This window comes from Capra hircus, chromosome 16, assembly GCF_001704415.2.
Source record: "Capra hircus breed San Clemente chromosome 16, ASM170441v1, whole genome shotgun sequence".
Taxonomy (NCBI): Eukaryota; Metazoa; Chordata; class Mammalia; order Artiodactyla; family Bovidae; genus Capra; species Capra hircus.
In genome coordinates, this window is record NC_030823.1 from 25,098,450 (window position 1) to 25,126,159 (window position 27,710).

The 27,710-nt window shown below is 49.9% G+C and overlaps 1 protein-coding gene across 7 annotated transcripts; it reads right to left on the reverse strand.

Moving 5' to 3' along the window:
- On the reverse strand, positions 1,306-25,849 carry TLR5 (toll like receptor 5). Of its 7 annotated transcripts, NM_001285699.1 has the most exon segments (7): positions 1,463-3,265; positions 3,267-3,274; positions 3,277-3,281; positions 3,283-3,312; positions 3,315-3,331; positions 3,333-3,349; positions 3,352-4,049. In NM_001285699.1, coding segments are annotated over 7 exon segments (2,568 nt in total). In that variant the 3' UTR covers positions 1,463-1,472.

The window sequence follows — 27,710 nt, forward strand, 5'->3', positions numbered from 1 at the left end:
GACAGAGGATGAGATGGCTGGATGGCATCACTGGCTCGATGGACGTGAGTCTGAGTGAACTCCGGGAGATGGTGATGGACAGGGAGGCCTGGTGTGTTGCGATTCATGGGGTGGCAAAGAGGTGGACATGACTGAGTGACTGAACTGAACTGAATGTCTTGCAGAAAGACATTTATTATTAAAATCAATCTGAAAAAAGACAAAATACACATAGATTTTTCTTAAGATAAAAAAATAATAAAAATTCTAAGAAATCACAACTGCCTCCCGAAGGCCCTCCTTGGTGTGGGGATCCTGTCATGGCCATTAGGGTGGCTAAAGATAAGATCTGAGACACCCTGACATTCTTGGTGGATTTAACTGTCGTGTCAGCTCTGTGAGTTAGAGAGGGTCACACCTACATACGAGAAAACAAGCCCAGCAAAGGTGTGTAATGTGCTCAAGGCCACACGGCTCGTGAGCAGCAGAGTCAGAAGTCAAACCAAGTTCCGGGTCTAGGTCCAATTCCTTTCTGCAACAGCCTGAGCGGTCGATAAATGAAGTATGGAGGAAAATAAAGCTGAAATAGGCTGGTGCTAAATCCCAAAGGTTCTTGAAAGCCAGGTTGAAATAAAGGTTGCACGCCAAAAAGAACGTCCATGGCTCACTAGGGTTAGATCCAAGAGGTGAGAAGAAGTGAGGCAATATGGCCCCAGGAGATCTAGTCATTCTCATCCTGGCTTCTTTGGGGCCCCTCTGATCCCTGAGACTGGGCATGACCTGTACTGAGCAATGGCATTGTCCTCATGGTAATAGCAGGAACCATGCCTCTTTTTCTGTTTGTTTTCTATTTAGTGTTGTGCTAGGCCCTCAGAATCACTGACCAGCCCCTTTCTGGAAATGAATGCTAGAGAAAGGGTGTCGGCCATCTGTAACTTCTCCCAAGGTGCCCTTGCCACGCAGAGGGATATATCCTGTTGTTGATACAATGGGAGAGATCAGTGTTACTGGTTCTGAAAGGAAATCAATGCAGAATAAGAACTGCTGGGGGCAGTTGCAATTTTCTAGATCTATTACTTTCCATTTGGACATTGGCAAGACAAAACATTGTGTTGCTATGAAAATCAAAGAGATTTATCTTCTTTTCATTGTAGGAAAACAACAACTCCATAAAGAACCCCCAAATGGCAACTAAAGGGCTTCCTAGGTGGCTCAGTGGTAAAGACTCTGCCTGCTAATACAAGAGACACAGGAGACTCAGGTTCGATCCCTGGGTCACGAAGATCCCCTGGAGGAGGAAATGGCAAGCCACTCCAGTATTCTTGCCTAGGAAATCCCATGAACAGAGGCGCCCGGTGGGCTACAGTCCATGGGGTCGCAAAGAGTGGGACATGACTGAGCAACTGAACATAAAGGCAGGCAAATGGTAACTAGTGGACATAAAAGGTACAGAGTTATCTGTGGCTTGCAGTAAGTAGAAACTGCTCCTTTGCCTAGGAGACGGTGGTTACACTTCGCAGCTGAATAGCACTGTCTTTCTTCCTTTCCTTTCCTTTCTTTAGAATGCATTGAGAGAGTTTATTGAGAAACCAGTCAACATCCTGGAGATCCTCAGGCCACCTCAAGTACTGCCGTTTCTGGACGAACCCTCTGATGGACTGATGCTTCATCAGATGGAACTGGGACAGGGACCCCACCACCACCATGATGAGGGCGCTGTTGAGGTCAGCTAAGCACCTGCTCTGGGCGTAACTGAAGGCTTCGAGGCACCACCCGTCTCTAAGGAAGTGTCTGCTCACGAGACAGACAGTCTTCCTGCTGCTCCACACGGCATCCTGGATGTTGGCGATGTGGTTTTCCCCGGGCATAAAGTCTCTTTCTTCAAAGCACAGGTTAAATCTGTTCTGGCTGCTGTACTGGACATCCAGGTGTTTGAGCAAAGCGTTCTGCACCCATTCAAAGTCTTTGCTACTGAAGCACAAATAGGCATCGTATTTGTATGTATCTGATTCTCTTCCCTTGATGGGGTCCTTGAACAGCAGACTCTGGGCTTTCTTATAACAGATGAAACAAAACCCCCGGAACTTTGTAACCGTGAGGGTGATCATGAGGAACAGAGTCAAGGTGACAGTGAACAAGATGAAAAGGGAAAACTTCAGGGACTCTAAAAATTCTTCTTCTTCGCAACCTTCTGTGGAAAGACTATAAATGGAAACCCCAGCCAGAGAGTTTGGGTACATGCAGTACATGTCTGCTGGAGACCCAGATATTGTGATATTGGTTTGATTGACCCAATGGATAAAAGCACTAAGTTCACAATCACAGATGAATTTGTTATGAGTTATGTCCATGGCACTCAGTGATGCAAATAAATCAGGATCAGGAGATAGGAGCTGGTTTCCAGATATATCCAGGATCTCTAAGTTAGCAGGTAAGTCACCAGGAGAAAGAACAGTCAGCCTGTTGTCTTTGAGGCTGAGTCCCCTCAGTGCAGTCAGATGATGAAATACTCCTGGTGGAAGGAAATTCAGGTAGTTTTTATTCAGATAGAGGAGTTGGAGATGAGAAAGCCCCTTAAAAATATCCCAACATGACTCGGTTTCCCAGGCAAGTTGCAACATATTTTCTCCAAGGAAAAGCTTTTCTAGGCTGGGATTCTTTGAAGGGGCATGGTTTTGCGGACAAAAGGAAAAGCGATTTTGATTTAAAATGAGAATCTGGAGATGAGGTACCTGGAGAAGGAAGTAGAGATCATTCAGATTTTCTAGCCTATTCTCTGATAATTGGATGAAATTGGCTGTAAGTGGGATGTTTGGCAAAGTCACCAGCTTATTGCCACCCAAGAAGATATTAGGAATGCTTGGAAGAAAATAAATTGTTTTAAGAGCATTATCCCGGAGGTCCAGGGTATTTAATTTCCCCAGGAATTTGAATGTTTTGTCCTGAATGATCCCAATGTGATTCTTCTGCAGGTCAATATAGGCTACCTTAGGTAGTCCATCGAAATCATGATTATATAATTCCCCAAGAAGGTTATATGATATATTGAGAACTTGGAGGTTGTCGAGTCCATAAAACGCATTCCTCAAAATACTGTTTATCTTGTTGTAGGCGAGGTTTAGGACCTTCAGTTCCTGGAGCGTTTCAAAGACTCCGGAGTTCAGGGAGAAGATATACCCATGTGAAATGTCCAGCTGTATCATCGAGCTCCTGGCTAGCCCAGCAAAGGTGTGCTGGTCAGGATCCTTCAGGTTGGAGAAGCCAAACGAAGAACCCATAATGTGATGGGTAAGAACCAAAGAGAAAATCTGGCTCCCATTGATGGCATTGCTGAAGTTTCTCATGATGTCCACCCCCCAGCCATTGCCAGAAACATCTAGGGTTTCCAGGACCATGTTTCTGAATGGGTTCAGACACCTATTCCAGTCCACTGACACCCTGCTGTACAAGTGGTTATCAGCAAGGCTTAAGAAGGAGAGTGTTTTCCCTTGGAGGGGTTTGAACTCCTGCTCACATACAATAGGTATTTGGTTGAGGGAAAAATCAATGGACTTCAAGGAATTCAGTTCCCGGAAAGAGGGATGAAGATGAAGACTCTGAATTTGATTTTTGGATAGGTCCAAGCGAGTCAAAGATGCCAAATTTCTGAAATAACCATCTTTTAATACAGCATCGGAGAGACCACAGAAAAACAGTCGAAGTTCAGTGAGGTGGGGCAGTCCCTGAAAAGCGTCTGGATGCAAGAATTCTATCTGACTTCCACCCAGGTCCAGGATCCTGAGATTGGGCAGGTTTCGGAAGGCTTCTCTGTAAATGGTCAAGGAAGTAAACTGAGTTCCCAGCTCCAGCAGCTGCAACTGCTCCAGGAAGGGGAAGGATGTGGTTCTGACTGTCCTGATATAGTTGAAGCTGAGCAGGAGGCTCTTGGTGGTGTTGGGGACCTGGGGCACTTGGGTGAGGTTGCAGGAAAGATAGAGGGCTCTCCAACCATTGAAGAAGCAGGAAGAAATTCCAAGTGCAGGACTGGTCAGGAGTACGACTCCTAAGAGAAGGTCAAGGCAGTCTCCCATGATCCTGTGGAGAAGAAGGGAGAGTGAAGACACAGACATCTAAGCTCAAGGCACTGAGCAACAGCCTTGAGGGTGCTTAGGGCCTGGGGGACCCCTCTGTGATGTGGTTGCTTCTTAGACCCTGTGTTCCTCTGGGTCCGTGGCCATGCCTATTGTGTGGTGTAGACAGAACCTTTCTCTCTTTTTATCTATTATGTTGCATTTTTCTACATAGCAAGCGTGATTGTAAGTACTTCAGAAATACTTTATTCAATCTTTGTGATAACTCGGCATTCATTCATAAGGTTGTGAATTCATTCATTCAAGATTTGCTGATGGAAGTTGGAGAAAACATTAGGAAGAGATATATTTGAACTTCACCCCAGCCAGGGATCCCATTCCTATCCCAAGGCAGCCTCTGCTGAGGAGTAGAAAATAAATCCACTGATTTTTCTTTCCCCTCTAATCTGCCAAAGATACTAAGTCCTCTCTATTTATCCATCCTCACTTCCTACACAGTACAGCTCACCATGCAAAAATTGGGTACACCATTTTTCAGTTTAATAAGGATGTACTAAGCACCAACTGCATGCCTGGCACTTGTGTGACCATTTGAGCATACAACTAAACAAAAACCAGACCCCTTACCTAGTCCAACAGGTAAATTCACTGTCTGTCTGGGTTGAGCATTTGCTTGTACACAGTGTCAAAAGGCGCCGAATGAAGGTGTCCGGTTATGTTCTCAGTGCTGTGCTGGGAGCTGTGAGGGTACAGAGGGTGCACGAGGGCCCCTCAGGGAGCTTCACTCCTACCCATCGGCATGGCACCTCCACCTGGTGCCTGCCAGGTACTCAGCTTGCACTACGTGTAGTATCAGAAGGCCTCTGTTGGAAGGTAAGGAAAGAGCTACAGAGGGCAGAGTGAGGGGGAGAGTAAAGAAACAAAAGAGGGCACTGGTTTATGAAAACATCCCTGGTTCAGTTTCCACATCCGGGTAGACAGCATGAAGAGGCCATGGCACCAGAGCAGGCGCCGGCCCTGGATCACCTGCAGGCTCTGAAGAGGGTTCGTTGTGTTGGGGGTGATTTGCGGTAGGGTTTCCACAGCACCTTGGAGGCTCTGACACACAGTTTACAGCTGATCAGAAGGAGACATCAACTCCTGAGTTGACCCAAAGTATCAAAAGCAGGCCACATCAGCAGTAGGGCAGCAAGACTTCCCTGGTGGTCCAGTGGTTAGGAACCCGCCTGCCAGAGCAGGAGATGGGTTTTATCGCTGGTCCAGGAAGATCCCACATGCCGTGGGGCAACTAAGCCCGTGTGCCACAATGACTGAAACCACCTGCAGCAACAAAGATCCAAGGCAGCCAAAAATAAATAAATCCATTAAATTAAAAGAAAAGAGTGGGGAGGGCATGGTATACTTGTGTATTACCATCAGGTGAAAAAAAAACTATTGCCATTTCACATTTGAAATTAAATAATTTCCAGTTGGTAGTAATTAAATATAACCTACTATTAAGACTAAACCCAAAACCAGGCACGTAAGAATCATAGGAAAAAACTAGATGAGCATGTTTATCAAGGCTCTTAATTTCTCTGCCATTTCCACCCATGGGCTCAGGGTAACGACAGCAGAGTCACCTTTGTTCTCTGAAATGTCACCCCCACGTTAGCAAGTCGTGTCAGTTTAACCTCCCAAGCCTACTCTGTTCAAGCTCCCATCTCTTGAGAGTTCTCCCTGATCTCTCTTATTTCCAGTCTTACCCTCCGTTTCCCAAACAGCAGCCAGGGTGTTCTTTCAGAAACATAACCCAGAAGATACCACGCCTCTGCACAGACCCCCTTCCTCCTCCTCCCACAGCTCTGGGAATAAAATCCTGCAAAGACTTCCTTCATCTGGTTCTTGCCTGTTTCTGCCACACCCCCCTCCTCAATAACTTACTCAATTAATTTTTGCTGAGCATCTGTGTCTGGCACTGTTTTAGTGGCGAACACAATAGACAAGCCTGACATTTCACTCTCCAAAAATGCACATTTGCAACATAAACCAAATTTTGTACCTGAGTTCAGAGGGTTCACTGTTCTCCTGAAGGCTACCCCTTTCGATCTCATGGGGAAAACCCTTGGTTTACATATAACAACCACCAGGTTTTACCTTCTAGAACAGGGCTTGGGAAACTTTTTCTGTAAAGGGCCAAATGGTGAATATTTTAGGCTTTGCCGTCCAAATACCATAGTTTGTTAACCTCTGTTTTAGAAGAAAAGAGAATGGAGACTTTGATTTCACCAATGAGGATTTTAAGTGACTGCAAGATAAATGTGTTCTGATACTGAACTGATATTTGCAGGAAAGAACTATCTTGGCCCCCAAGCTGCTGACAGTTTTGCGGCTGTTGTTTTATTTAAACATCAGAATGAATTCTCGTCTTATGTAACCTGACAGAAAAATCCTTGCAGAGACATGGGAGTGAGAATACCAGTTCAGAATAACAGAGTTAAGATGTCTAGTTTCAATTCTGTCTTTTTACGGATCACTCAGGGCTGGCCTCCAAATGTCGACACTGTACTAGGCAGCTTGACCTTGAATTCATGGTAACAACAAGTGAAAGAAAGTCCCAGACAACACATGTTCAATACACTGAATTTTCAAGTCTATAACAGGGAAGCTAAAATTAAACAGTAAGACAGATAAGGCCAGTTGAACAAACAGATATTAAAGAAAATCATTTGGGTTCATGTCATGCTATGAAGACATACTACAGACCTATCTTCTTATGAAATACAGCAAAGTGTGAAATAGCTACATCTTCATCTCGGAAGCAGACTTCTACAGGTCAGGTAGCAGGACACATGAGGAGAGGAGCCAGGTTACCTGGTGAGCCAACAGGAGTCTGGAGGGGTTATTCAGGAAGACAGAAGCTAGGAAGAGGGACCATCCCAGGAGGGGGTGTCCTGGAATGAGAACCAGGATCCAAAATGGGTAGAAATAGTCTAGTTTCAAGGTGAGAACCAGGCCATGGAATTGCTTCAGGCCAAATGTGAGAAAGATGAGCTTCCAGAGTGAAGGCAGGCTGTGAGACAGGGTGGGCAGCGGGTGTGGACTTGGGGAACCCAAGAAAAAAGATCAAGTGACCTAAAAGTCCAAACCCTAAGAGGGTTGAAGCCAAAGGGAGCAAGAGGGATGAGAGTGTGTTGGGGTAAGGCCCAGAAGAAGCCTGTGCCAGACAGGGCTCATTGCTTCTTGATCCCAGAGCAGCTGGTTGCTGGCAGCAGCTTCCGACCCCGCAGAGGAGGGCGCCACCCAGGGGTGTCTGGAGTGAGTTCTCAGCGGCAGCAGATAGAGCGGCCTGGCAGTGCGCTCCTAAACTATTAGTAAAAAGATGGTGAGAATCGACGTGTACTGACGCTGTTAGTTCTGCCATCAGGCGATATACTCAGTCCTTCCTAAAAATCACTCAGCTATGCAAAATCACACAATAAAACCACAGGACTTCTAGGGGAAAAGAGGGCGGCATACAGTAGCTTGGGGGCCAAGATAGTTCTTTCCTGCAAATATCAGTTCAGTATCAGCACTTCATTGGCAGCACCTTAAAAACCTAATGAAAACGGTAGCACTGTTTTATACACATATGTGGATAAGAAATTCACACACACACTGCAAGAAATAGCCCTTTCCTTGAAAAAGGCCTGGGGGTTGCCGCTTGGGAGCTACTGTGAGGTGCTGGAAGGAGGGGGCTATTTGGTATCAGGGGAAGCGGAACACCAGTTGGCGATGGGTGTCGGCTCAAAACACGCACAGAGTGTGAAGGTCGCTGGCAGATTCCTGAGATCTTTTCCCTCGTCATATGTAGGTTGGTTTGGCTGGGTCATTTTCTCCATGAAAGCTTAAGAAACGGCACATAAGCAAATGCAAATTTCACGTTCACTAATGTGTTCATGTTGTTCCCTAATATATGAGTAATCTTCCCTAATACAGCAATACTGTTCCTTAAGATGTCAGTCGTGGTGGAACAAAGTTGTTATTTCACAGCAAGCATTATAACAGAACACTTGGTTCTCATTCAAGGCTAACAGTTCAAATTAAGGGTAGGACAAAAGGAGGTTCCGTATCTGAGCTACCCTCTGCACCTGTGTGGCAGAGTTGGGAGAACTCGTGGGGCTGGCTCAGGAATCAGCTCTGGGGACCAGTGCAGACTCGGGTGCCAAAGGGCTCAGAACCTTGGGCAGAGAGTGTCACCTCCAGCAGCCTCGGCAGGTTCCTGTCTCAATGGGAGACTGAATGCGAGGAGCCGTCCTCAACTCTGGTGACATATGAGGACCGCCTGAAGAGCTTCGAGCACTGAAGCTCAGGCTTCTCAGAGACCAGTTAAAAGAGACTCTCAGGGGTGTGTACTCTTAACAAGTAACTGAATTTTGTACACACCCAAATTTTAGAATCACTGGTATAAACCCATGGTTCTCTAACTTGGCCATACATCGGAACCACCGGGGGAGTTAAAATAAAATACGGGAACTGGGTCCCATCTGTGGGTGATTTGGCTGGTCTAGGGTGTGGCTAGGGCATCCTGAGTTGTCAAATCTCTCCTGATGATTCCAGTTTCAGAAGGTCGGCTCAAGTGGCTGCAAGTTTGATGGTACCTTAGAACCGGTACAGGTATTTGCACACCATACTCATAACACCATTATGCACAACAGCCAGCAGGTCGGAATGACCCAAATGTCCACTGATAGATGAGAAGATAATGTGGGACATCCATAAAACGGAATATTACTAAAAACAGAGGAAAAGCTGGCACACGCTTCAACAACACGTGTGAACCTTAAAGATACTCTCCATGAAATAAGCGAATCATAAAGGACACATACTGTTTGATTCCACTTATAAGAGGGACTTAGATTAGCCACATTCAGAGAGACAAAAAGTGAATAGACGTTTCCAGGTGTTGGAGGGAGGGGTGGGGAATTATGGTTTTGTAGGTTCAGAGTTTCTGTTTGTGATGATGAGAAATTTCTGGAGATGAATGCTCAGTCGTGTACAACTCTTTGTGATCCCACGGACTGTAGCCCACCAGGCTCCTCGGTCCACAGGATTCTCCAGGCAAGAAGACTGGAGTGGGTTGCCATTCCCTTCTCCAGGGGATCTTCCCAAAACAGGGATCGAACCCGGGTCTGCTGCATTGCAGGCAGATTCTTTACTGTGTGAGCCACCATCTACAGTATGAATGTCCTTAATGTCAAGTATGGGGCTTCCCTGGTGGCTCAGCGGTAAAGAATCTGCCTGCAGTACAAGAGCTGCAGGAGAGGTGTTTTCGATCCCTGAATCAGGAAGATTCCCTGGAGGAGGGCATGGCAACCCGCTCCAGTATTCTTGCCTGGAGAATCCATGGACAGAGAGCCTAATTGGCTACAGTCCGTGGGGTTGCAAACAGTCAGACACGACTGAAGTGACTTAGCAAACATGCACAATGTCAAGTATATTTGACCACAATCAGAAAACAAAATTAAAGAGAAAAAAGCAATACCACCACTCCTAGAGTCTGACTCCTGGAGATTCAGCTGGATGGGTCTCATGGAGCTGGGGAAGAGCATTTTATCACCATATCCCAGATACTATGAGAAGAGGGGTCCTCAGGCCACGCTCTGAGAAACCCTGGTCTAAAGGACCCCCTCCAAGTCAGAAACCTCATGCTTTTCTTAGAGAAAGAGGGCTGGAAAGAAATTCAGAGGGCTGTTGAGAACTGGGTTTTTATTACTGAGGCTCACTTGTGTCCAGGGCTCTGAGGGGTAACAGGAGCAGCTCGATCAATGCAGGCCTCAATACTCCTGCCAAACACTGTTAATTAAGATAATGAGACCAGAGGGAGAAGGGCCGCAGCCCTTTTCTTTGAGTTGAATTCATTTAGCTTTAATCCCAGCCGTCAGCAGAGCGGGTTCCCTTTCTTGACTTAATTGCCTGCCCAGCAGAGCCACTGGCCTCGGCGTGGGTGAGTTACCAGCCTTGGTGTCTCTGCGGGAAGCAGGGAAGCCTACCCAGGGGCGTCTCTGCTCCCCGGGCACCACAGTTGGCTGGCAAATCCTGCTGGCCTGGGCCAGGACTGCTCCTGTGCTAATTTAATACTTGGTTCTTAACAAATAATACTCATAATGGGCTCTTTGGCTGCACCTGGGATTCCGAGCTTGGCCGCAAGGCTGCAGAAAGGACATTTCTCCTGGCAGGTGGTGGCCCACATCTGGCAGGAGGCCGGGGCACTGGGCATGGAGAACCAATCGCTGTCTGAACAAAAGTTAATTCATTTTCAAAGGGGTGCTGGGGAGGGTTTCTCCCGGGTTCACAGAACAATAAAAATCATGGACAGAGTCCACATGGGGAGACGTTCAAGTTCGGCCTCGGGAAAAGGCTCAAGGCCAGTGGACACAGTGATCTTCCCAGGGCAGACGTGCTCTCCAGATGCAGGACACAGCATCACGTCATCGGAACAAACCAGCAAATGAGCACTCTGGAGCCAGCAGTGTCGCCAGGGCCATGGTCCTTCCAGACCAGCATTCTGCCTCTGACAGCAGTTCCAATAAATGCATGGGTGACTGCTTTGCTGTGAACCTCAGCGTTTGCTCCCCAGATACAAGTCCAGCTTTCACACAAACCACCATAACTTCGAGGCTCTTCCCACGTGACCTCTTTTTCACTCAATACCACCTCTTCTCGTGGGACCAGCTGCTGTATTGAGAATCTGTGCTTGTCCTGGAGTCACTCTTCCCAGGCCAAGACCCCTGCTCTGTGCCGGTCACTGCTGGATCTTGGGGGTCCTCTGCCTGCCAAGGTCTCACGGTCTGTAGAGACTCTAGAGCAGTGATGCCCAAGAGGTGTCCTTGCACCAGCAGCATCAGGGCTACCTGGCCCCCCTCCCCTACCTCCTGAATCAGAAGCTCTGGGGCATGGCCTGGCAGGCTGTTCTATCAAGCCCTCTGGGTGGTTCTGACGCACATTCACATCTGAGAACCACTGGACTCGAGTCTGGAGGGAGGAAAGAAGTATATCCTAATAACTACAATACCACAGAGTGGATACCTTTGCCTACATGCTCATGCCCACAGAGCTCTGAGCTTCTTCCCTTTCTGCATCCTCCGAAGTCTTTGTGTGCTCAGTTGCTTTAGTCGTATCTGACTCTTTGCAACCCTATGGACTGTAGCATGTCAGGCTCCTCTGTCCATGGGATTCTCCAGGCAAGAATACTGGAGTGGGTTTCCATGCCCTCCTCTAGGGGATCTTCCCAACCCAACCCAATAGAACCGGCATCTCCTGCATTGCAGAGGGATTCTTCACCCACTGAGCTACCTGAGAAGGTACGATTATACACATGAGAAAACTAAGGCCCAGAGAAGTTAAGTAGCTTACTTAAGGCCACACAGCTCTGACTCCCCTCTAAACCTAGTGCCTCCGGTGTGGCTGCACAAGGTCAGTGTGGGAGTACTGTTGCAGCCCACCTCTGGGTCTTCATCTGCGGATCTGTGGTCACTTCCCCTTAGTCACAAAGGGATGGGCTCCTGCGGAAAGGTGAACCTCTCAGCCCTTCACCCCCTTCAGCTTCAAATGAAGGTCCACCTCACCCCACAGTCACTCCTTCCCGAGATGACCCCCCTGAAAATGCTGAGTTCTCGCCCACGCTCTCAGCATGACCCTCCACCTTCCAGGTCTCCTGGGCCCTTCCCTCCACTAGGCTGACTCTCTGATGGCCTCCTGATCCCTCTCAAACCTTCTCTGCTCTTCAAATGCATCTGCCCTTTCCACCCCCCCATCATTCTACACCCCACGGACCTTCTCTTCAGACCCTCTGCCAACACCTTCAACCTGGATGCCTCCTCGCTCCTCTCTCCCATCTGTCTACACCGGCTGCCTGCCCGCTGCATGCCTACACCCGGTGGCTGCAGTTCTGTTGGGAGGAACCACACTGGTGCTCACACAAATGGGCAGAATCCAACCGTGCGGTCACCCTCTCTCCTACCCCCAGGGGTGATTGCAAACCTCTGTTGGTTCCCCCGCCCATCCTGCCTGGCCTCGGCCCTCTCAGAAGCCGCTGAAACCTTGCTTCCTATTTCTAGGAGAAAAAGGCCTGGCTCCCTTTGTTTTTGTAAACAAAGCCATTTATTTACGGCTGCACTGGGTCTCCACCGTGGCACACAGGCGTTCTCTAGTTGCGGCGAGTGGGGGCTGCTCTTGGTCGTGGGGCACAGGCTTCTCTCTGCAGTGGCTTCTCTTGTTGCGGAGCACGGGCTCTAGGGCACTCAGGCTTCAACAGCTGCGGGGCACGGGCTTAGCTGCCCCATGGCATGTGGGATCTGCCCGGATCAGGGGTCAAGTCCGTGCCTCCTGCACTGGCAGGAGGATTCTTATCTACTGAGCCACCAGGGAAGTCCAGGAAGGCCTGGCTCTTGACCTGTCATGTGCTGCAGCCACCCAGGGACTCCCTGTGTCCCCCAGCAAGGCCCACCGGGGGGCTCAAGGCCCGTCCGGGTGGGAGCACCACGCAAAGCCACTGGGAGGTGGGCTTTGGCGTGCAGAGAGCGTGGTGGGTCCGAAGCAGAGCTCAGCCTGGTGCAGCCAGAGAGGGAGGCTCGCTTGTACATACCTGGGTGCAGAAGGTGCTCCACTGGCAGGCCCTGGCAGTTCATTCATGCAAACAAAAAGGAAAGTGTGCTCCCCACCCATCATTTTCCTCAGACCCATTACACGCTTGAGCAGAGACAGTCGGCAGCAGCTTCCGTGGGCATCATGGATTAACACAGCAGGGCAAAGCCTGGTAACTGATGACTGTTCTCCAAAGAGGAAGCAGAAAATCAGTGCAGTGGGTCTCCACGCGCTGGTGTGCCCTCAGAGAACGGTTTACTGACTTGCTGGCACCTGGCGTCTCCTTAGGGTCTGTTTGCATCTCTCTGTCACATGATGCCTTGATACAAAGCTGGTCTCGTATGTCTAGCCCAGCAAGAAACTTCTCTTTCATGTGTCGTGGGGTGGCAGGGGAGATCACGATGGACTCAGTCAAATGCCTTGCTGCATTCCCAGGGCTGCTGGAAGCTGCTACACCGTCAGGATGGAAATGAGCTGAGTCTGATACGACTTGCTGGTCTAGAACCTACGCGTACCTGCAGGGGTTCCCGCCACCCTTCCTCAGAGCTGCAGTCCTGAGACCAGATCTCTTCCAGGAGACTGTCCACATCAGCTGCCAGGCTCAATAATACACCTTGAGCTGTGCTCAGTCGTGTCTGACTGTGACCCCGTGGGCAGTAGCCCGCCAGGCTCCTCTGTCCATGGGATTATCCTGGCAAGAATACTGGAGGGGGTTGCCATTTCCTCCTCCAGGAGATCTTCCCCATTCAGGAACTGAACCTGTGTCTCCTGCATTGGCAGGCAGATTCTTTACTACTGAGCCACCTGGGAAGCCCTCAAGCTCACTGGTTTGTAGCTTATTTTGTAAATATCTGCTGAATGAATCAATTTGTCACATTCTGCCTCTGGGTCCTCCTCTGTCTTCATGACTTACAGGGCCAGCTACCAGGGTACTGAGGGCAGGTCTGCGCTCTGGGTTCCTTGGATGGGCTGGTCCAGGTGGGGGGAACCTGGGGCCCTTTGAAGCAGCCCCATCTCATCTGCTCTCTCCCATCCTACCTGGGAGTGGTTATCTGTGCTTACAATAGCCTCTGAGAGGGAGCATGCCCCTCCTTCTTCTTCCACATCTGGACATAGCTTGAAATATCCTCTTGGGCATCTGTAGCATTTCCTCCACATTCAGAGCACTTGGGGCTGTAGCCTTTCTGACTCATCAAACACTGTGCTCTATTCGTCTTTGGTTGTGGACCCTTATTTCCATCTTCAGTACATACGAAACTCTAAAGAGGTGGGTAAAGTCAGATCAGCTTCCTTAATCCCCCACTGAAAGAAGTCTCAAGTACAGCAGTGCCGATGGTGGCCAGTCCTGTGACGCTATCTCAGGACACCACCACCAGCATCAATTCCCCTCATCTCCAGCTGCTTGGGTTGCTGCTCCCTCCTGTCCAGGTTGCTGCAGCGACTGACCCCCTACCCACCCCCACAGCAAGTCTTACCCCCAAACCTGCATCTCTCACTCAGCTACACGAGGGAGCTTGTAGGAGGCACGGCTCCGACCAGAAACCTTCTGGTTCCTCCTGACCACAATGATACAGCTCTTCAGGGGGCAAGACTCCACATGGACTCTAATCTATGCCTGGAATGGCTGATTAGGGGGTTCCCTTAGTGCCTGTACCCTTTCACTGGCCAGAGGGGGAAACTCCAGACAATCTACCTTCTGGCTTTTCTAGTCTTGCCTGGGCTCTGGGGATAACTCGCCTTCTCCCAGTGTGGCCTCCATCCAACTTCTCTGCTTCTGCTGATCCTGAGCTTGGAGTGCTTGTCCCCATCTCATCTGTTTACCCAACCCCAACTCACCCCTCACAGGCTACCCTAGAGGCCAATTCTTCCATGAAACATTTCTCATATTCCTACAAGTGCTTTATCTCCTGCCCTGGTTCTGTGGACATGTCCACGATGGCATTTTCATCACCTCATTCCTCCTCCAGCCTGCCCATCTCCTGAGGCAAGGACCCAGTTTTGCTCAAGCAGTACCCCGAGGCACACAGCACAACTGAAGCACCTGGTGAGCTGTTTCCCATTCATATTCTGAAGGAGGCTGATTTTCATCAGGAGTACTTACCTTCAGTCCCAGCACAAGGTGTGTTCTTATTCTAGAGACATGAGGTCCCTGATTGTTTAAAGGCTTTAGTTCCTAAGACTCTGCCAACCTCCTCGCAGTGAAGATGGTGGTCAGTGTTTTTCTGGTGAATTAGGAGAAAGAGTTTTTGCTTTCCTAAGGGAGAACAGGAAAGCTAATTAGGAGGGAGAAGCAGCGAACATTACGGAGACGGTTTTCTATGCCACACAGCGATTTTTATCTGTGGGGGAATTTAAAACATTCAGTGTGTCCCTGATTAAGTGGAATTGGAAAAGCCTTTTGTAAACTAAGGCATGTGGAACATCAGAGCTGAAGGGACCTGGAGAAATCTCAGGTCCAGTCTCTGGGTCAAGGGGTCGGAGGGGGAGGCTCTCTCCCTTGTCACTCTGTGGAGGGAACTCCACGCTTTCACAATCCACTCCCTCTTTATTGACATGGTGGTGGGGAGGAAATGCCTCCCCTGGGCCCAGATGTCCCCTTCAAGACAGTTCTGAGGTCATTTGCCAGGGGCTAACACAAAGGATGAGGATAGTCCATCATCTACTCCACAGAGAGCAGAGAGCTTGCAGGTTTTTAGGGAAAGAGCTCAGTTTGCCATCAGAGTTTGAAGTTTCTAAGCAGTACAACTAGGTAAATTATGGCTGATCTAGGAGACGTCGGGCAATTATTGAGTCTCAGATTTAGGATGAGATGGGTCCTGAAAGTTAAGGATGCCATATAGCTCTTTTCACTGTTTTATAGATAAGTAAACTGTGGCTCAGAGGTTAAGTATGTGCTTAAAGTCACATAACCATCGCATGGCAGAGCTAGGATTTGAATCCAGCTGTAAATTTGTCATTTTGATCTTCAAAAAATAAAAATTGTGGACACTGCAAAAGAGATACAGAGCCTCCAAAGATGATTTGCATATGAATCACCCAGAGATCTTGCGGAAATGCAGATTCTGACTCAAGCTGGTCTGGGGGAGGACCTGAGATTCTGCATTTCTAACAAGCCTCCAGGTAACACTGATAATGCTAGTTCAGTGACCATGAGCCCTAAGGACTTGAGAGCTCTATTATGGGCCTCCCTGCTCACTACTGAGGCCGCCTCAAACCCCCCAGGAACGATGTATGAACCGGATGCTGCGTGATCACTTTGGAGAAATGGGGACCATACATTCACTCCCAATCCTTCTCAGTCCTGAAGACTGAAGCATCGGATGGTTGCTCGAGGAGGGTTATTTGACGTTTCAGAGGGAAGGGAGCTGGGCAGGTCACATCATTTTACTTGGAGCTGAGGAAACGACTTAGCAACCAAGCGACAACAACGAGGAAACAGGAGAGCTTGGGTACCGTTTCTCAGGCTCCAGCACAGGCGCCTCTCCTGGAGACCAGCAGGGGGCGCACAAAGGGCGGAGACCGAGGCAGGAGCTCTCCGAGGACCTCCGGAAAGTCTGGGCTGAGGAATGTGGAGGCCACAATGGCTCGGAACTGAGCCCTGCGGAGAAGTTCCTATTGCTTGCTGAAGCTTAGAGAGCCTGCATACGCTCCTGGCAGGCTGGCCATTCCTGGAGCATAGGGAGAGGAGGCTGCGACTGAATTTCAAAATAGGAGTGTGATGTATTTTCTTTCTTAGCACGGACGTTAGAAGGAATTATCCACTCTCACTCCCACCCCCACATCCTTTGAGATTCTGAATCTGTTGGGCAGTGTACACAGTTTTGATTTGCGGGGAAAGGTCAAAATGACAACTAAGTGTGTTGCTGCTAAGCTGCTAAGTCACTTCAGTCGTGTCCGACTCTGTGCGACCCCATAGATGGCAGCCCACCAGGCTCCCCTGTCCCTGGGATTCTCCAGGCAAGAACACTAGAGTGGGTTGCCATTTCCTTCTCCAATGCATGAAAGTAAAAAGTGAAAGTGAAGTCGCTCAGTCGTGTCCGACCCTTAGCGACCCCATGGACTGCAGCCTACCAAGCTCCTCCGTCCATGGGATTTTCCAGGCAAGAGTACTGGAGTGGGGTGCCATTGTGTAGCTGGATTCAAATCCTAGCTGCACAATTTAATGGATGTGTGACCTTGAGGAAGTGCTTAACCTCTCTGAGCACCAACTTAATCATCTATACAATGGCAACAATAACAGTTTCTCCTTCCCCGGGGAAGCATATTCAGCGGCTTCTGAGGAGACTCTAGTGCCCGCACAGAGAACCAGTTATTGATGCATAATCCTCTAATATTTCTTGCTTCTTTAGTAGACAGACATCATTTATCCAACTGCACCTCACCAAAAATGTATTCCTTTTGGAAGCCACTCAAGGGAAACAGGGAGAGAAGGAAACAGAATTTCTTAGTTCACTGGCGTGATTTGGTGTTTCTCTTTTCTGCACTCATGGGAAATTAATGCAAAAGCTTTCCTTATAGTCTTCACTATCTCCAGGTGGTGGTCCCCACAAACCATTCAGAGGCACTGAGACAGGATGAAAACCAAAATGGTTCAGGTAGGAAACGGTTTCTCTTCTGTCTGCTCACTATAAACTCTTTAGCACCCAGTTTTAAAGCACCTGACTGCAAAAAATAATTCCATCTGAGCAGTTATTAAAACCTAACAACTGGCATGACACACCTAAAAATCCTTGGGAAAAGAGCTCACCAAGGCATTGACTTCCCTGGTGGCTCACACGGTAGAGTTTGCCTTCAATACAGGAGACTTGGCTTCAACCCTTGGGTCAGGAAGATCCCCTGTAAAAGCGAGTGGCACCCCCCTCATTGTTGCCTGGAGAATTCCACGGACAGAGGAGCCTGGTGGGCTACAGTCCACAGGGTTGCAAAGAGTCTGACACTTAACAGTTATTGACTTAGTTGCCTTTCTCAGGCAGCACAACATTCTCAATTAGAAAATTAACATATAAGACTGGCAGTCTCCCTGAAAGCAACTTAGCTAAACTCTGAGTGTTCATGGGCAAAATAAACTGCCAAGAAAGATAGGCAGCTGCAAGGTCAGGAGCCTGAGCAGAGAGCGAGCTGGGAAGTCTGATACTGGATCCCCTGAAAGTAAAGAGACAGACAATCCGCTAAGTGCAGCAAAAATCATTTGGATTGTGATGTAAATTGGAAGCAGTTGGGGAGAGGCATGGTGAAGAGAAACCTTATTAAACTATGATCCCTTAGACACAGAGGATGGAAATGTGAGGAGAGAGAAAAAAACACTTCAGAACTGTCCGGGGAGGGATCTGCAAGCTGTGCTAGGTTAACAAAAGCATCATGAGAAACCTCCTGGGCTGGTAGAATCAAGCCTGCTCTGCAGCTGAATCAAGCCTCGGCAGAGATAAGGGAAGGGAGAGGGAGGGAGCTGGGCCAGGCAGAGGGGTCCCCCATCTCTGGGCCTGCCGGGTGCAGAGGAGGAAGGGTGATTTCACTGGTGGTGCCCCAAGACGGGGAGCAGGACAGGCAGGGCTGGGAAACACACCCCTGTTATAAGGACACATTCTTGCCATGAGCCCGGCATCCAGGGACCTCAGGGAGGTCCGTGGAGTGTGGAAGCAGCCTGGACCAGCTGCCCAAGGTGGGCTGTGTTCCCCCTTGAATGAGGGTGGAGTCAGCAAGAAACTGGGCTCCTCTGCCCTGTGGGTGATTTTTTAAAAGATGCATGAGATCACTGGGCTGGGATCACTGGGCAAGAGCTCTGGGCTAGGAGAGGGGAAAGCTGGTTTCTAGCTCTGCTTTGGCCATCACCTGGGTATCCTTGACAAGTTTAACTTTCCTTGTCCTGTTTTGGTATGTGTTTGATGGGCAGATTGAACTAGAAGCATTTTCATAGCCTGGAAACCTTCAAATTATCTAATGAGATTTGCTGAGTGCCATGACAACAATCACAGACCAGGACACATCACCTCCCCTACTTTTTGGCAAATTTTTGAATCTATTATAGACAATCTTGAAAATATCTATGGAAAAGAATGGTCTTGTGAAAGTCACTCAGTCGTGTCCGACTCTTTGTAACCCCATAGACTATATAGTCCATGGAATTCTCCAGGCCAGAATACAGGAGTGGCTGGCCTTTCCTGCCTCCAGGGGATCTTCCCAGGGATCTAACCCAGGTCTCCCACATTGCAGGTGGAATCTTTACCAGCTGGGCCACAAGGGATCTACCAATAAAATGGATAAAGAAAATGGGTTTACATATATCTGGGGGCTTCCCAGGATATAGCAGTAAAGAGCCCACCTATCAAAGCAGAAGATAAGACATATGAGCTGTGAGTTCAATCCCTGGGTTGGGAAGATCTCCTGGAGGAGGCATGGCAACCCACTCCAGTATTCTTGCCTGGAGAACCCCATGGACAGAGGAGCCTGGTGGGCTACACTCTATGGGGTCTCAAAGAGTTGGACACAACTGAAGGCACAGTCGTGTTGGACACTTAGCAGGCACACACGAATATCCCGGCCTCAAACAGCAACTTTTCCCACCTAGAAATTTACTCTCAGAGGGGACTGCTCCTGTGGCTAGATCATCTTTTAAAAGTAGAAAACTTTCTCCCCTCCATGTATTTCCATCCCCTGCCCACTTCCATCTTCTACAGTCTCCTGACATCACTGCCCCAGGGTAGGGATGTAACAGGACTGTCCTCAGGAGTAACTTGCGGAATCTTCTGGCTTTCATTTCCGAAACGGGGACTTAGGTCCAGGACACAGAGGCTTTTCCAGGAGGTCTTGAGTGGAGTGAAGTTGGAGGGGCAAAGCAGGGAGGTCTGGAAGAAACAGGAAAGGAAGAGAGGTCTGGGGGTCCCGGGAAGACAGGACTTTGGCAAGCCCCTAGAGTCTGGCTGGCCAGTCCCAAAGTAGCAGAGACCACCAGGGAGGCGGGGTCAGCAGCCTTCTCAGCGGTAACCTGAGTGGATCAGACTGGTGAGCAGGATCCCCTGCAACCCCACCCCGAGCTCTCAGCACTGCTTAAGATCCGGATATCGTGACACCACCCTGGGTGTTTTCTATTCTTGCCAGCCTGGTGAGACAAAGGCTGCAAACTAATATTAAGTTGATCTCTACAAAATAAAAGGCGGGGCAGTATTTCTTGCACAACTGAGCACGTTACTGATTCATACCTGCAAACCTTGTGTGTGTTGAGAAAGAAAATAAAGTTAGCCTTGGAATACTCTAGAACCAGTAAAGTCTCTGACCATGAACCTCAGAACACGGAAACTTAGGGCTGAAAGTGGTTTTCCATCTTGCCTTCATTATGAAAAGTGAAAGTGATGTTGCTTAGGCATGTTCGACTCTTTGTGACCCCATGGACTGTAACCTATCAGGCTCCTCCGACCATGGGGTTTTCCAGGCAGGGATGCTGGAGAAGGAAATGCCATTTCCTTCTCCAGGGGATCTTCCTGACCCAAGGATTGAACCCAGGTCTCCTCCACTGCAGGCAGATGCTTTATCATCTGAGCCACTAGGGAAGCCCAAAAGGGTCCACACCCAGGTTCCTGTTGATGTATGGCAGAAACCAACACGATATTGTAAAGCGCTTGAAAGTGAAAGTCACTCAGTCATGTCCGACTCTTTGCAACCCCATGGACTATATAGTCCATGGAATTCTCCAGGCCAAAATACTGGAGTAGCTAGCCTTTCCCTTCTCTAGGGGATCTTCCTAACCCAGGGATCGAACCCAGGTCTCCCATATTGCAGGCGGATTTATTATGGCCTTCATTATGGCCACCTTCAAATGCTAGCTCAGTTGGCCTGTCTACAGAAGAGAGTGGTTATGAGGATTCAATGAGATGACACATATAGGTCATATTTCTGGGTCCCTGGCAGTGTCCTGCACGTGGTAGATATTTACTGATGATTAAATTATTTATGACTAGTAAAGCTAGTCTAACCCACAGTGAATAAACAGACAGATAAACGGATTTGATGACCTTGGATAAGTCATGCTGTCAGCAGCACCATGACTAAGAATTCTGCAATAAAGCTGGAATCACAAACATCCATCTACAGTAAAGCATGAGCTGCTCACCCTAATTAATATAGTGGTTTGAGTACTCTTGCCTAGAGAATCCCATGGATGGAGGAGCCTGGTGGGCTACAGTCCATGGGGTCGCAGAGTCAGACACAACTGAGCAACTTCACGTTCTTTTCACTTTAAGTATACAGACCCTGAAGCCAGACACACCCAGTTGGAACCCTGCTCCCCCCTCACCACTGTGTCATTGGGTGAGCTCCCTGGGCCTCATTTTTGTCATCAGAAAAATGAGAACAAGACCCATCTTACAGGGCCTCAGAGCAGTGTCTGGCTCAGAGTAAATGCTGTTTGTGTGTTTGCTATTATTACTGGTGTCATGAATTTGTACACAGTCAAGAAGAAAACATCTGGCCCACAACATTATGAAGCAAAGTCAAGTTTGGGGCACTTGAGACGAGTTTACCACGGGTCAGGGAGGTGAGGACGAACTGCTTCCAGGTTGCAACATCATCTCCTTGGATTTGGTAGTACCATGGCTTGGGAGCTTACCCCAAATGAGAGTTCCCTAGGGCAACTGTTGGGGAGCAAGGTTAAATGGAACACAACCAATGTGAGCAGGGCAATTCATCCATATTCCTTAGCATGCATGGGCTCTTCCCTCCTGCATGGAACTATGGTTAGATCTCTTACAAAACAAACAAAACTATCCTTTCTTGACATGATCCCTCCCCACTTCCTGCTGAGAAAAAATCTATCCTTTTGCCATGGCCAAATTCCACAGATGTGAGGTCTGAAGACTCCGCCCAATGTTTCCACTGCCCATTAATCAGCCTCTTTTGACCCCATGAGATCTGGCTTTCCTATGGGGGTGCCACTCTCAAAGCTCGTCTCCTTCTCATCTGTTTTGTTTGAACCACCGTTCTTTTTGGCACAGACAGCTTTGGCCACGCATCTCTTCTTGAACTATCTCCCCCCTTGGCTTCTTTGATTTTCTTCTCTCTTTCTGTTTTCCACCAGTTCCTCTCTCCCACTACCTCCCCCCTCCAGAATATAGGTTCTCCCCAAGACCTCAGCTTAGTTTCTTCTTGCAGTGATTGCACTTGCTTTCACAAGCTGGACCGTCCTCTCTGAGCTCCCTTCACCTCCCTCTAACCCTGATCACATCTGCACTCAAAGTGCACACTTCTGCTGATTAAAGGACATCCCCCCTTGGGCATCCTGCAATAACTTTAGATGCAGGAATACCCCAAGGTGACTTAACAATATTTTGGAAAATCCTCCAGAAAATGGAAACATTTTTGCATGGCACTCAGAGTCATGAAGTGGACCTTCCCTGAGTCCAATTCCCTGCTGCCTTGCAGGATTATATGCCAATCTTCTCTTTTCCTTCTTCATATTGCTCATCACCAAGTCTTACTTTTTTCCTTTCAAACATCTCTCGTGTTGTCCTTGCTTTTACAATTCCAACCAATGGGAATGGCATAAACAGGCATTGGATGGATGGTTCAGCTTTCTATCCAATGCCTGTTTATTGGGCACTTTCTCCCAAGAAAGTTGTTAGCTGAGAGGGCTTCATCAAGGACAAACCCAGCCCAAGTGACCTGGGTCAGGAGCAGGAGGCAGCCACAAGAGGGCATGATGCTGTGAGAGAATGTGCTGGCAGGCAGTGAGGCCCAGAGGAAGACGTACAAACCCAGCTTGAGGGACCTCTACACTCAGGGGATCCAGACGCTGAGTGCTATGGATGGGGAAGGGTAAGCTCTCAACAGCAGTGGGCCTTCCTGGCAGAGGCTGTCAAACAACAGAGTCAAGGGAGCCGGGGCCTGAGTCTGCTGTGATCCAACTGGTTCATAAGATGGAAGTGTAAGTTCAAGGCGTGAACTGGTGGGCGGGGGGGGAGGTGGCTGGAGAGGACACCCTGGGGCCAGATCAAGAAGGACGTTGCAGTCCATTCTGAGGCAGTGGTGGTGGTGGTTTAGTCACTAAGTCATGTCCGACTCTTGTGATTGGATGGACTGTAGCCCACCAGGCTTCTCTGTCCATGGGGATTCTCCAGGCAAGAATACTGGAGTGAGCTATCATTCCCTTCCCCAGGGGATCTTCCCAGGGCTGCTAAGGGCTTTAAGTACTGCCACCGAATTAAACCCAAATTCCTCCACCAAGCCTATCCAGTCTTTAAATTCCCAGTAATAGCACTTAACCCACAAGTAAGTGAGGTGCTTCCTGGTGCCCACATATGGCTGAATTTCAATCAGGAATCATTTACTGAGTGCTGTCTGCTATGTGCCAGACACTAAGCGGACTGCTAGATGAGTAAGACACAGCCCGGCCTCAGCTGGTGGGGCAAAAGCCCTCAAGCCAACTGGGCAACACAGAGTGCATAGGATTCAGTAGATGTTTGGTCATGGGGCAGTGGAGGGGAAGGAGGAGCCCTCCAGCTCTGCCTGAAGTCTAGGGGAGCAGCCAGCCAGGGAAGTCTTCCTTGGGAAAGGTGCTATTTGAGATGCTATTTATGCTTCCTAAAAACCGGAGGATTCTGGGGACTTCCCTAATGGGAAATGTTTGTGTGTGTGTATGTGTGTGTGTTTGTATACATGAAAAGAACATACAAATGGAGAAGAGGGACTAGCCTGGTGGTTCAGTGGTTAAGACTCTGAGCATCCAATGCAAAGGATGAGAGTTCAAGCCCTGTTTGGGGAAATAAGATCCCACGTGCCATGCTGTGGCCAAAGAAAAGGGCCAAAAATATGCTCCCCCCTCCCAAACAAAAAACAGAGGATTTCCCAAAAGAGAGAATCCTGGGCACAGGACAGCAAGGGCAAGGAGGGAGAGGCATACATAAGAGGCCTGGCCAGAATGGCATGAGAGGTCAGTGGGGCAGAGGGCGCTTGACACTGGCAGGAGGTGGAGCTGGGAAGAAAGGCAGAGAAAGTGGACTGCATGGCGGAGGGGAGAGAGAGTGCCTTTGCCTATTCTGGGCTTCAGGGGCTTTTCCCCCTTTGCCTTGCCTGGTGCCTGACCATTGTTTCTAAATGCAGCTGAAGAATAAGTAGCTCCCGGAGCCTCTCTGCCTTTTCCAGACCACACGGGCTATCTTCTTTGAACCAGCAGACCATGCCACACAATTTCACTTGATTGCTCTGTTATACAAGTGCTGGTTTCTCTCCTCCTCTGAACCTCGAAGCTTCTAAAGGGCAGGAACATTCCCTCAACCAACCTGAGTTGGTCCCATAGAGCTGAGCACACTGTAAGTCATAGCCCCCATATCAGGGAAGGCACTGCAAAAACAGAACTGGGAATTCCCAAAGCTTGAGACCTGGCTGAAGATTTCCATCTGCTTTCTGCATTCTTTCCCACAAAACAAAAAGGGAAACAAACACAGTAGATTCAGTCATTTCACATTTCAGTGTTTTCTTGCTCTCCGAGTCTGTGAGCAGGAATAGACAAACAGGCTTATTTTGATTTCAGCACTCAACAACCCAAACTTCCGGAGACAGGGAAATAAACAAAGAAAGCTCTGGGATACAACTTTCTCGGAAGCCTTGCCTCCTTAGAAACAAACCCCCAAAGCTGGCAGGGATGGCTCTGCATTCAAACCACAGACTCTAAAAGATTCTCGATCTACTCAGAGCTCTAATACCTGAGGGAATGGATGATTCTGCGCAGTCATTTAGAACAGGAGCACCAGAAGGCTGATATGCAGGGGTGTGGTCGAAGGGATTGTTAAAATACACTCAGTAACTAGTGTTGGCCTGGTTCCCTCCTCTGGGAACCCTCTGGAATGTCCTCACAATCCCACAACTCCGGGATCAGCATCGAGCACCACAGACTTTCTCCCAGGTTCCTCTTCCAAGGTTTCCTTTCTGATGGGCTGTGCCCTCCCCAGGTCAGGAGGGAGGGATGTGGGATGCTGGGCACAACGGGAAGCTGCTGGCCACTGCCTTCTGTCCACAAGCACAAGGATGAAGTGAGTCTGAGAGTCCAGGAGTCCCTGGACAGATTGGTCAATCCTCAGCCTGGCTGAGTAAATGCAGGGAGAAGTGATCGAATGACACATACTTGGCCAGGGCCTGGCTGCTCCCCGGGGCAGCTCTCCAACGTCAGTGTGTGGTCACTATCAGCCTCTTTCAGGCACTGAGCAAGAGGGCAGCATCCCAGACGCGCTTGACGACACCATATGCGCTGGGTCATCGCCCAGCAAGGGCACCTGTCTGAAGGACACTGGGATTACCTGCTTGCTTCTGGGTCCAGGTGCTGGCCAGGTGTTCGAAACACCAGGTGACTACACAGCTAGCCCACTGCAAGGGAAAGCCCCTGCCATCAATTCCCACCCAACACGGCCTCAGCAGACTTCCTGGGACAACACCCCTCACCCCATGACAATCCACTAACTCTGTCCTCATCCCTTAAAAAAATATCATTCCATCTGTGGTTTCCCAGGAGTGTTGCCACTATGCTCTTATCTTCACAAGCAGATTTTTCATTTTAAACTATTTACCTCAGAGTCTTTGCCAGGCTGCTCTACCTGGTGTTATGGGGGTGGAGATGTAGGGGTTCAAGGCCTTTTGTTGAGCAGCTCAGTAACTTTCTGGGATTTCCAGTGGTCCTTCTGAAGGTGGCTATTTCCCTTTTCTAAGGAAGATAGTGAAGCCACCTGTCCCTCCCAGGGTGGGGACGAAAGTGAAAAGGAGAAAGTCTGATAGCACTGTTCCGAGGTGGAGGTGCAAGTGACTTCCTCACAGCCAAAGTTTCCAGAGTCCCGCTGGCAAGGTATCCATGTGCTCCCCCTTTCTCCCTTCCCAGGGATGCCCCTCGAGAAGCCAAGAGCGAGGTCCAGGGAATGGGTCCAGGGAATGGGCACCTGGGGCGCAGGAGGAGAGCTGGGAACAACCCAGGACACCTCTGCCAGTGGAAGAGGCGTGGCTGCCAGTGGAAGAGGTGGTCACAGGTGGCTGGCTCCCCGCCCCCCTGGGGGCTCCAGGCCCCCGCCCCGTCCCTGCCGGGGGCCAGCAGCCCTGACCTGCCCTCGTCTGCTGCAGAGCTCTCACCTCCGGGGAAGTCTGCCCGCGCCTCGCACACCTCGGCTCGCTCCTCGCAGTCGCAGAAGCTGAGCCCCACGCGGGGGCCCCGGAAGACCTCGCCGGCCCCGCCCCCGGACAGGCCCCGCCCGCCAGGCCGGCTCAGGCCCCGCCCCCGGTCCGGCCCCGCCCCCTCAGCCCAGGTAACCTCTTTGTTCTTTCTCTCTGGCCAGCGGCCCTCCTGCTCGAATCTTGAGGCTCCTCGGATGTGCGCCGCAGACCGTGCGGCTGCGGGGACAGGCGAAAGTGTCCGTTGGACGAGGAAGAATATAGCGGAGCCAAGGACTTGGGGGGTCGGGAGGGAGGGACGCGGATGCTGGGTGCGTGCGGCGCCCTGGATCCAGGGAGAGGGGCCGTCTATAAGGGCTGCGGGCGTCCAGGGCTGGGAGACCCGCAGAGCTGCAGCCTCTGTTGACTCCCAGAATGTCCCTCGAGATCCTCCAGGGCAGCTTTCGCTTCCCTTTCTCTTCCCATCGCACAGGGGAGGAGCTCATGCCCGAGGAAGTGGAGAAGCGGTTCGGAGACACAGTCGGAAGCTGGCAAGACCATGCCCTCTAACTCCGGCTGCAGTGCTCCTTCTATGGAGCCAGACCTCGGGCTAAAAGCGGAACATTTTGATACATTTCAGCCAGCGAGTGCTAGCTAGGGGCTGGCGTGATTTGAGGAAGGAAGCCCGGGGTTGTCTGAAGAACCCAGAAGACAGACCCTTTCTGTCCTGAGAGCAGTGATCCTTCTCTCTTCTTTACCCCCACCTCCTCTGGGGCTAGAACCGGCTCCCCAGAGGCCCGTGCAACCAAACGGTTAAGGAGAGGTGCTGAACAGAAAGCGGTGGAGTGGCTCTCTGGGAGGAAACCCAGTTGGGGGGACAGACGTGTCCCTGTCTTGAGCAGGACTGGGGTGGGGGGAGCGTGAGGGTGGGTGCACAAACTGCGCGGGTTGTTGAGTCCCAAATCCCCACTAACGAGGGGAGCTCGGGTGTAATCAGAACAGCTGACTCCCACTCACCGGGGAACTGGGTGATAGGATCGGCAAGGTGTGAAAGATCGGTGTAAAACCCTGGCACTTAATTTCAGCGCAAGGATCTCTATGTAGAGTCTTCCCGGCTCCCGTCCTTGACTGGCAGCCTTAAGTGTGAGTGACAGGTTGTCTCAAGTAGGTCTGAAGGGCCGCTGTGCAGAGCGATGGAGCCGCCTTCCTGCTCAACCCTAACCCCCAGTGGGGCTGCGGAGAAGGAGGCGCGCTGACACTAGGGCTGCCAGGAATGGGTGGGAGGTGCGGTCTGCAAGAGCATCCAGTGAGGGCTGAGAGCTGGGAGCCCCAGCCGCCAAACCTGATCGGAAACAGATCAGTCTTTTTTGTTTTGTTTTGTTCGTGGAACTGAGAGCACGTGGAAGAGCTTGGTTCACAGCACATTTACCCTGCTTTGTCCTGGTGGACCTGCAAGGCCAGCGGGGGGCCTTGCAAATCGCAGGAGCAAGGGTGCTGGGGATAGATAGGGGAAGAGGGAGAATGTTCCAGGCTGTGAGGTCTCCCCAGGGACAATGAAGCCCTCTCCCCAGGCTGGCACCCGGCTTGGATACTGTTTCCATCCACCTGGCTTCAGGGGACTCATGTCAGGCCTGAAAGGACCCTTACGTCCTGACTGCCTGACTGTCTTTCGACAGATGCGGTCATTTGAGGGAGATGACAACTTTCACCTGAATGGCCAGGACAGCTTAGGACCTTCTCACATGTGTCCTTTGAAGGCCATCTCTCCTCAGTATGCCAGGGGATTGGGAAGGTGATCAAAGTCTTTGCTGATTTAATCAGGACTGAGGGCTCTTACTTGCTTTTTTGTCCATTAAAATCCAGAATGGTACACAGGGTGCTCACAGACACAGCCCTCTTAGAGGTTCTTGTCACTCCCCCGATTAACTTTCAGTTAGTTCC

Coding starts and splice junctions, on each gene's coding strand:
- TLR5 (XM_018059914.1), bottom strand. CDS start 4,049: ATGGGAGACTGCCTTGACCTTCTCTTAGGAGTCGTACTCCTGACCAGT.